Source organism: Xenopus laevis, chromosome 7L (assembly GCF_017654675.1).
Source record: "Xenopus laevis strain J_2021 chromosome 7L, Xenopus_laevis_v10.1, whole genome shotgun sequence".
Lineage (NCBI taxonomy): Eukaryota > Metazoa > Chordata > Amphibia > Anura > Pipidae > Xenopus > Xenopus laevis.
In genome coordinates this window covers 28,733,740-28,744,777 of record NC_054383.1, presented here as the reverse complement: position 1 = coordinate 28,744,777, position 11,038 = coordinate 28,733,740, and the positions used below count along the sequence as shown (strand labels likewise).

Genomic DNA, 11,038 nt, shown 5'->3' with positions numbered 1-11,038 from the left:
AAAGCCCGGCAAGAATGAGTGGCGTTTTGTTCAGGATCTCACAGCAGTTAAAGTTGTTATTGCATCCCATCCGGTAGTGCCTAATGTGACTACCAAAGCAGGTTGCAAATCTCCAGAAGGTGATGTTTCTTTTAGGCGATTGCCCTGTCGCACCCCGTGCTCTGTTACCATATTTGGTTGCTGCCTCACATGGTCTCACGTACATTTCAAAAAGGGGGGGGTGTGATGCAGTATCAAGAGTGTGGTTTGCCCTGGGTTCTCATCTATCGCAGCCAAATATGTACAATCAATGTACCCATTTGAGATATCGCAGATAGATTACATACAGCTACCTAAGTGTTGTACTTATGAATATGTACTCGGTTGTGTTGACACATTCTCTGGGTGGCCAGAAGTCTGGCCCATTTCAAAAGCTTTGGCTACAGCTACAGCTAAAAAGCTGAGTGCAGAGATTGTGTGCAGATATGCCTGAGGTATTATCCTCTGACCAAGGTACACATTCCACTGGACTGGTAATGCAACAAATCTGTAAAGACATTGGGATACATTAAATGCTTCACACACCCTGACAAAGTGAGGTACATGGGTTTGATAATGTAAAAGATGAACCTTTGTTAAATCCTTATTGTGAATTGTTTTTTGATGGTTCTCGCTACTGTACTGAGGATGCTTAATATCATATGCTGTTGTAACATTTGTCTGATGTTTTAGTTCAGCAGACAGGGGTGCTTCGCCAATGAGGCAAGTTGAGGCTGTCGCCTCAGGTGGCAGCGCCCCGCTAGGTACCAGGGGCAGCAAAAATGCTGCTCCTGGTACTTTAAGAGCGAATTTCCGGGGGAGGGGGGGGCAGCAGCAACTGCTGCTGCCTCAGGCGGCGGAGGGGCCAGGATCGCCCCTGTCAGCAGAATCTACCTCCACACATGTCAGCTCAAGAAGCTGAGCAACAAGCACTCACCACATCATGCACACTAGCGGAAGGTCAAAGGGTGAACATCTTTTCTGATAGCAGGTACTGTATTGGTATTTGTCTCGACTATCTTCTGATTTGGAGGGCCAGAAATTTTATGATGTCATCAGGTACTCCAAATAAGAGTACAAATACAAATTTAGTATAACAGCTATTGTTAGCATTACAGCTTCCAACTGAAGTAGCCATTCTTAAAGTACAAGCTTCAAACTCCAGAACTTTAAAAGGAAATGCAAAAGCTGATGAGAGAGACAAGTCAGCTGCCCTCTTGCCTATAATGACAGTGAGTTGCATCCAGAAAGACCACAAAGGGCCGTTGGACATGGATATCCTGGCTACAATACAGGACTAGGCCCCTGAGATGGAAAAAGGAAAGTGGTCGAAGCTGGGAGCCTCCAAGGATGACATGGGTCTATGGAGAAATGGTCTATTATACTGTGTATCAAAAGCAGTGCATGCTATGATGGCACACCTAACTCATGGACTTGCGCACTCAGGTAAGAATGCAATGGCTGCTTCAGTTCAGAATAGTTGGATATCACCTGGGTTTCCAGCATTTGTTGCAAAAATATGTTTTTTCTTGTGTTACCTGTTTACGTCATAATCCTGGTCAGGTAGTCAAATCTCCGAGACAGCACTTTGCTAAACCAGAATAACCCTTCAACAGCAATGCTAATTAACATTCTTAATAACATTCTTATTTTGATTGATTTGCTTTTTTTTTTGTATCTGTAATAATATGAAAGGCGAGTACCTTAGTATTTAAATGCTTTCCATGTACAGTATTGGGCAGATTACGGTTTGTGTTTCATAAGGCTGAAAACCGAACAGAAAGTTCAGAACAGGCCTTAAAAAAACAGAACTGTTCGGCTCAAAACCGGCCAGGTGGCAACTCTATCTATAACATACTATAAAGTAACTATTAGGCCAATCAGGCCCGGACTGGTATTCTGTGGGTTCTGGCAAATGCCAGAGGGGCTGCTGTAAGTTGCCATGGGCCTCTGTGTACTTGAAATGCTTGGGCCTATTTTGAGTCCCAGTCCAGACCTGAGGTGAACCCCACTTTAATATGTGCAAGATCTATATATCATACCCCCCAACCGTCCTGTTTTTCGCGGGACAGTCCCGCTTTTGACCTCCCATCCCGCTGTCCCGGGTTGGGCAGTTGAATGTCCCACTGCGACGTTTTGAGCAACTAATATAAGAGACAGCGCGACTACAACAGCATGAAGAGAGTTTATATTAGATGAATACTTGTGACTGCACAGCCGCCGCCGTCCGCTGGCAGGCTCTTCTTCCCTGCCAGCGGCGGCTGTGCAGTCACAAGTATTCATCTAATATAAACTCTCTTCATGCTGTTGTAGTCGCGCTGTCTCTTATATTAGTTGCTCAAAACGTCGCAGCGGGACATTCAACTGCCCAACCCGGGACAGTGGGATGGGAGGTCAAAAACTCTATCTATAACATACTATAAGGTAACTATTAGGCGAATCAGGCCCGGACTGGTATTCTGTGGGTTCTGGCAAATGCCGTTTTTCGCGGGACAGTCCCGCTTTTGACCTCCCATCCTGCTGTCCAGTTGCATGTCCCGCTGGGGTGTGTTTTTGTGAAATGGGTGTGGTTTATGGGGAGTGGCTATAAATGGGCGTGGCCAAAAATTTTGCCCGGCATACAATGAAACCCTGCTGTGCCCTGACATAAATGACTTTTCAGATGTAACTCCTATACTTGTTTAAACACGTCAGATCGCTTTCCCTTTGGAGCCACAATGTGACAGTGATGCCCACAGTGCGCGGCATGTCCTAAAATGCTTTCCGTACGGCCAGCTCTACACAGCCCCATAGAGCTGCCGCGTCTGAGCTCTGGCCGGAAGTGACGTCGCTGTTTGAGGCTGCACGTGGGTGCAGGCGTGGCTGAACTGCACCAGGAGACATGGGGAAGGCAGGGAAATTGCGCTCCGGTATTGCCGGGAAAGCTAAACGTTGGAAGAAGGGACACAGTAGCGACTCTAACCCCGAGCTGCGGCGGCACAGAGAAGCTGCTAGAAGCCTATTCTTCAGCCGGCCTTCATGTAAATCTTCTTGCTCCTAGTAACGTGTTTAATTCAGAACTTTAGCCCTACTCGCGGTCAAGAATGTTGTGCACTAGCTCTACCCCTCCCCCTGTGTTTGTGCTCTAGGAATGTACAACTCTTGTGCCGGCTGAGGATGCTGGGAGTTGTAGTTCGTAGCCAACTGGTCCTGTATTTGTCATTCTTTTTACACACTGTAGAATCGCTCTCTTTGTAACGGGTAATGGATCTTCTTTAATATGCCAGTCATCTGAGATACAGACAAGATGTGTCAATGTGCCTTCACCCTAAGAACCAAGGGAATACACAGACAGTTGTGATACAGATGTGATGGATGTCAGTCTTTAACTCAGGGTGGCAAACATGACGAATTGGGACGCTTGTCATTATGTAGTAAGGATTTCTCATGTTAAAGGGCTGGTTCACCTTTAAGTCAACTTCTTGTGAGTTCTAGAATAAGCAACTGTGCAATTGGCCTTCATGTTTTCTAAATAAAGGTTTTTGAATTATTTACCTTCCTCTTCTGACTCTTTCCAGCTTTCAAATGGAGGGTCACTGACCCCATCTAAAAAACAAATTCTCTGTAAGGCTACAAATGTATTGTTATTGCTACTTTTTATTACAACTCTTTCCATCTGGCCTCTCCTGTGCATATTCCAGTCTTTTATTCTAATCCGTGCATGGTTGCTAGGGTCATTTGAACCTTGCATCTGGATTGTTATAATTGTAAACTGGAGAGCTGCTGCATAAAAAACAAAATTACTCAAAACCCACAAATAAATGAAAACGAATTGCAAATTGTCTCAGAATATCACTCTCTACATCATGTAGAACATAATGGTATTATCTGTTGTCTACTATTTAACTTGTGCTGTAAAGACTTTTCAATTTCCTCCATGGCTACACCTCAGCTTGTTTATATGAACTATAGTAGTGTTTCTGAAGCAAACACACCCGTTTTACCAGTTCAGGGCAACAGTTCATGATATTTCCATTACCTTAAAACACTTTCATTTTTTGTTGTTACTGTTCCTTTAGAGATGAACAACCCCTTTATTGTGTCAGTTAAGAAGATTCCTCTTAAGAAGATAAAGCACTGCGTAACCAGTCGGTGCTTTATAAATAAATGATGATAAATCCATACTCCATGTCATTGCACTGAAAAGACTTGTCATTTTTTATTTTTATAATATCAGCATATGCTGCAGATTATACATCATTCACATTTATTAGGAGCCAGTTAACCTGCTTGTACATTTTTGGAATGTGGCAGTAAACCCACGCGAGCATGAAAACGGGCCTAGGATCGCAGTAGTGAAATGAGACCACAGAGGTAGAGAACATAAAAGTACAATTTCCAATTTGTACTGTTTGGTAATGTAAACTAGCAGTTTCAATAGTTTTACATATGGCTATATATTTTTCTGTTGATCTGTCCAAACTACACCGGCATGTTGCTTCATAAACGAGCAACTTCTCTTCAACTATTGCAGATCAGTTTTTAGGCTATCAGAACAATTAGACCAGGAACATATATGTCTGTTATTGTGTGTTATTTACCTATTTGGCCCTCGGTCAGTTACCTTTACATTTCATACTAGAGTTTCTACTGCAATCTTCTGATATATCAACTTGTATTTCATTTCTGGTTTCCTATTATGTGGGTAGTGTTGATATTGTGGTCGTATGGAAACACTTATGTGCTAATTTATTTTATTCTTGTTCAAGGTAAAAGTGACCTCACGGTAGATGCTCTTAAGCTCCACAATGACCTCCAGTCAGACTCCCTGTCTGTGCAGAAAAAATCGGAGAAATCCGAAGCGCTTATGGAAGATGAGGATGAAATGGCGATAACTGAGAAATCTGGAGTTTCTTTCCTGAGCGGCCTGTCTGACTGCACTAATCTTACATTTGGGAAAAGTGCAGAGGTACTGGGAGTCCAACTCGGCTGCACATAAGGAGGTGTGTTACCTGTCACGGCTAGACACTGTGTTTAAGATGCTTATTAATGGGTGTGCCATCTAGGACTGGCACGAATTTTAATGATGATGATATAACTGCATAATTATTATTAATTGTACCTCATGAAATTCTATTATCAGGGGCATCATCATTTCACACAAATCTGTAAGCAAGGATTGGTACCTCATATAGAATAAGCTATAGATAGAATATACAAGATTATTATTATTAACTTTTAGTATGATGTAGAGAGTGATATTTTAAGACAATATGCAATTCTTTTTTTATTAAGCTTTTTTTTTTATTTAGCTTTTTATTCAGCAGATTTCCTGTTTGCGATTTCTGCAATCTGGTCGCTAGGGTCCGAATCACATTAGCAACCATGCAGTAATTTGAATCAGAGGCTGCAATATGAATAGTAGAGAGCATGAATAGAAATATTAATTAACAAAAGATAGCAATATATGTGTTGCCTAAAAAGGCAATGTAAGAAGAAGTCAAAAAGTTTAAGAGAGAAAAAATGAAAGGCAATTGAAAAGTCAAGGGACAATAAATTAATGCACATAATACATACAGCATTATTTTTACCAGAATTCCAGTGTCATTTTGGTTGCCAGGGGGCGATGCACTTGGCGCAGGTGCGCTGCACTTACTGCAATTGCAAAAATGAAAGCAACTGTGAGTGCGTGTGGTTGATGTTGTTACCTGTGTTCAGCATTGCAAAAGACATTCAAATTTTATTCTAACACAAAACAAACCAGTTTTGATTTTCAGTTCTTTGGAAAAATAGCCTTATTTTAATGTAAGATTTTTTATTCCATATTAGTAACAGAATTGGTCATGGTCAATTGGAAATGTTTGGAATGCCTGGTTTGTATATTGTAATGGTATTCCTGATGTCTTGTCAGAGATAATGACTTGTGGGACAAGCGTTACTCATTCTAGTCAATGGGAAGAGAGCCACAGAGATTCCCATTGTTTTGATTATTTTAATGGACTCCCTGTGAGCCAGAGACCTAACACTCTATAGGTGTTTAAACTATTGTGATTGCATTTCAGATCTGTGCTGTGCTGGCTGCTGTTACTGAAGTTATTCGCTCTCAGGGAGGGACTGAGTCAGAGACTGAATACTTTGCTGCTCTGGTGAGATTTTAGGCCTTTCTTTAACAATATAATTTTACAATATAATCTGCTTCTGCAAGACTCCGTGCATTTATCCCCTCCCCCCGCCCGAAAGATATATTTGTATATATAAAATCGACGATGTATAAATCCGTTATCTGCACCATGTGAACTAATAGTTTCAAGTTGCTCCTGTATTTTATTATTTGTGTGATGACTACATTTGTTTAGCATTTTATTTAATAAATGGACGCCTGTGCATGTCATGTTCTAGATGTCTGATTGTGTGCATTAATGATTTAATTCTTGCAATTTTTCTCTTTCAATTCAGATGACTACTCTAGAAGCTGTAGAGTCCCCTGAGTCGTTGGCTGCAGTTACATATCTGCTTAATCTGGTTCTCAAGAGGTTTGTGAGTTTTTTCCCTCCATGTATAATTACAGTTTCTTACCTTTTTGTATACCCTCATCCTACTATAATTCCTGAAAACAAGCTAGTGCGGGAAAAAAAACATGAAAAATTATTGAAAAAATTTGAAACGTACAAATTTTTCGGATTTTTCCGCATGATAACTCCGACTTTTTCCGATTTTAGCCTGAAAACCACGAAATCTTTGGATTATTGCTTGAAACCCAGCGCAGATCAGGATATCTTCGGAACTTCTCCCATTGATTTAAATTCAATCTCAGCAGTTTTAAAATGCCTAATTATCGGTTTCTGACGTTTTCCATCCTTGGGGTATAATAAATCCGAAAAATTCTTTTTTTTGTTTCCCCACTAAAAATTCAGAGTTTATAATAAAAAAAAACAAACTTTTTTTTTTTTGGAGTTTTTGGCATTCGGAACTTCTTGATAAATAATCCCCTATATATTTTTCTTGTATTTAGGGTTCCTGGACCTGTTCTTATCAAGAAGTTTTCTGACACATCCAAGGCCCTTATGGATATTATGGCTTCCCAAGCAAGCAGCAGCAACACCTCCGCTATGAGATGGGTATGTTGTAATATTGATGGTAGCAGACTGCTAAAATAAATCTTTCTGTTATCATGCCCCATTCAATATACTGTAGCTTTAATAATTTATACTTTTACAATTTTAATTGCGCTTTCATCTAAAATGTTTTCTATATATCCTGTACCTCACAGATTGTCTCTTGTCTGGCAGTCCTGCTTCGCAAGCAGGATCTTCTCACATGGACCTACCCCTCAACCGTCCAAGTCTACCATGGACTGCTCAGCTTCACTGTCCATACAAAACCTAAAGTGAGTGAGACACAGCTGCTGCACACAGCATTTGCTTACCTTGTATTTGTGTGTAGTGCATCTGGCTTATTTTATAACATTAACAATTGCTGTTTTTTTACACTCATGCGTATTTTCATTTGGTTTATGAATCATTTTGCTTTTAGATCCGCAAGGCGGCCCAGCTAGGAGTGTGTTCCATCCTAAAGGGCAGTGAGTTCATGTTCAGTGAATCGGCACCTAAACACCACCCAGCTGTACATACCACGGCTAAATTCTGTATCCAGGAAATAGAGAAGTCTGGAGGTATGGACTGTAAGAAACTGGCATGAAGTAGGTTTAAGGCACTGCATGGAATCAGTAATACACTAGAGTCTTGTATTCCCAGTACGATCTAGAATAGTAAATTTACATAATTTTGATGCTTCCGTCACATTGAGTTTTACGTGCCTCCACTTTGAAAATATAGGAAGATTACTATGGAGTTATATTAACTTTATTAAAAATCTTGGCCTCAAACCTTTATTCAGTGATTGAAATACTTGTGACGACTAATATCCTTAAACAATGCAGTGGGTGTGTGTGTTTTTTTTTTGGAAAAACGTTGAATCGAATTTGGTCGAATGCACCATTACTTAGTTTCCTACGATTTGAATTTGACCTACGGACCTATTTGGCCAAAAAAACCTTAGATTTAATTTTGGTTGGTCTTTTTGAATTCAAATTTCGAAGTTTTTCAAATTCAAAATTTGACCCTTGATATATCTGCCCCTTAGCATAGACTTTTCTGCCTACATATTTCTCCATTCTCTTTACCCTGCACACAATAGGATACTTGTATCTTTTTTTTCTTTTTCTTATACATCTTTTTAGTAGAATATTTCACAGAACATATCTATCTGTAGAGAGTCTCTAAACCTGTACCGTTAAACTGCTAAACTTGCAGCCACAAGAGAGCGCTCTCTTAAAATGATTAGTACATTAAATACGTTCTATTAAAATAAACTGCGTAGTGCCCATTTGTCACAGTAGGTTTTCATCAATATAAGTGTTGAAGTAGGTGAATAAGACCACCCACTGTAATGAAGGGTTTCAGTTACCCTCCGAATAACTGGAAAAACGCTAAGCATGTTGGGACATCTTTATTTTACTCACATCAGGTAGTAAAGAAGCCACTACAACCTTGCATATGCTGACTTTGCTAAAGGAACTGCTGCCCTGTTTCCCTGTCGGTATGGGGAAATCTTGCTGTGAGACCCTGCTAAAGGTCATGACGCTAAGCAATGTGGTAAGTAAATAAACTAGTTGGAGCAAACACTCCCATAAGGGGATATTCACACCCACTTATCTTAAATGTATGGGGATTCCCTCTAGTGTTGGACATACTTTGTGCTACGAGCCACAGATGGCAATTTTCATCACAATGTGTGTAGTAGAGTGTGGAAATTGCACCCAATGTCAACTCCTATTTGACCTGAGCTCATTGAATTAAATCTATATCCAGGACTTCCACTGTAGGAGTTTCTCCCAAAAAAATAAGGGGTTTTTATTATAAACTTTAGTAAATAAACTTTTACACTATGCCTAAAATTTACTTTTGATAACTAAGCTGCATGAATCCATATTGGTGGCAAAAAATCCTGTTGGACTTCATGTTTAAATAATTTTTTAGAAGACTTCAGGTATAAAGATTTAAATAATGGAAAGATCTCTTATCCGAAAAACCCCTAGGGCATGAGCATTACAGACGCATGTGAGGTCAGTAATCCTACAGGGGACACAATTCTGGGGTTCCGCTTAGCAGGGAGGGGGGCCAGTGGGGACTTATCACAGTGGGGGGTTTAGTTCTCCTTTAAAGGGAAATGTAAACTTGCCCAAGTAAGCTGTTGAAAAAAGCGGAGGAGCAAAAACTGGAGTGACTGTACATCCATAGATATGACTACAGAATGAACACGAGAGGCACATTCCTCTGACAGGTGCCATATTTGCTTCATAGTAGTAATCCAAACTAACAATAATTGTATTACAGTGGATTCAAGTTTTGCTTTGCCAAACCAACCCATGTTTTGAGAAGAAAAATATAATTTTCCTAAATTTTTTTAAGGGACTCTTATGACTTCCCTCGAAGCTGGCTAATCCCGGTGATACGCGACCATGTGAAGAACACGGAGCTCGGTTTCTTTACCAAGTACTTCCTGCCTCTGGCTGCCAAATTAAAGACTCGCGGTAATATGTTCACTTTTTAGCATTAGCGTTGTCCCGAGTAGGCCTGTCACAATATGTATAAGTATAAGGGTTATTAGGTATTTTACATCCATAAAGGAAAAAGCTTTATCTGCTGTTCAGGTTACTTCTGGGACCATAAGGAAATAGGCTATTGTGTGATTCCTAGTGTTGATCTCTTCCAAGAATAGAGTTGCATTGTTCTGCCCTCTTTAAAGGAGAAGGAAAGGTTAAAACTAAGTAAGCCTTATCAGAAAGGTCCATCTAAATATACCAGTAAACCCCCAAACTAATGTTGCTCTGAGTCCCCTGTCAAAAGAAACACTGCATTTCTTTCCTTCTATTGTGTACACATGGGCTTCTGTATCAGACTTCCTGTTTTCATCTTAAACCTCATTGCCCTGGGCAAGAGCATGCTCAGTTTGCTCCTCTTCCCCCCCCTCCCTTCTCTACTGTAATCTGAGCCCAGAGCAGGGAAAGACTCAGGCAGGAAGTGATGTCACACCACATTAATACTGCAGCTCCTATTCTAAACAAACAGAGAGTTTCTAGAGCTTTTTACTCAGGTATGGTAAAACATTCTACAGAATAAATATAGCATTCTAGCTTGCACTATTGCAGCTAATCTATTGCCAATAAAATGCCTCCGTAGCTTTCCTTCTCCTTTAATGTTATTCTGGGAGGAGAAGGACATTTTTTTTATACTGGTGGTTAACAAAAAGCAAGACCCTTATAACTGAGATTGAGTGATGGCAACTGAAGGGCCATTAGATGCAACATGCTTGTCAGCAGCTCCTGCTGTTATGACTTGAAATAATGTATTTTAAAGTTTTGCATAAAGTGTTTTCTCCATCAGCAGAATAAACCCTGATGCAGTTTAGCCTCAAAAGCAGCCAAGTGTGACGTTATCATTAAAGGGATTCTGTCATCGGAAAACATGTTTTTTTCAAAACGCATCAGTTAATATTGCTGCTCCAGCAGAATTCTGCACTGAAATCCATTTCTCAAAAGAGCAAACAGATTTTTTTATATTCAACTTTGAAATCTGACATGGGGCTAGACGTTTTGTCAATTTCCCAGCTGCCCCTGGTCATGTGACTTGTGCCTGCACTTTAGGAGAGAAATGCTTTCTGGCAGGCTGCTGTTTTTCATTCTCAATGTAACTGAATGTGTCTCAGTGGGACATGGGTTTTTACTATTGAGTGTTGTTCTTAGATCTACCAGGCAGCTGTTATCTTGTGTTAGGGAGCTGCTATCTGGTTACCTTCCCATTGTTCTTTTGTTTGGCTGCTGGGGGATGGGAAAGGGAGGGGGTGATATCACTCCAACTTGCAGTACAGCAGTAAAGAGTGATTGATATTTATCAGAGCACAAGTCACATGACTTGGGGCAGCTGGGAAATTGACAAAATGTCTAGCCCCATGTCAGATTTCAAAATTGAATATAAAAAAA

General features: G+C 40.4%; 1 protein-coding gene across 1 annotated transcript in view; it reads left to right on the top strand.

The window, feature by feature from the left end:
- Positions 1-2,653: 2,653 nt before the first annotated feature.
- Positions 2,654-11,038, top strand: part of LOC108695759 (RRP12-like protein) — a 36,059-nt gene continuing 27,674 nt past the window's right edge. Inside the window, 11 exon segments of the mRNA XM_018224730.2 lie at positions 2,654-3,038; positions 4,767-4,951; positions 4,953-5,000; positions 6,060-6,143; positions 6,454-6,530; positions 7,010-7,115; positions 7,268-7,384; positions 7,531-7,669; positions 8,524-8,651; positions 8,843-8,877; positions 9,468-9,589. Coding sequence (XP_018080219.1) covers positions 2,900-3,038; positions 4,767-4,951; positions 4,953-5,000; positions 6,060-6,143; positions 6,454-6,530; positions 7,010-7,115; positions 7,268-7,384; positions 7,531-7,669; positions 8,524-8,651; positions 8,843-8,877; positions 9,468-9,589 — 1,180 coding nt within the window. The 5' untranslated portion in view covers positions 2,654-2,899.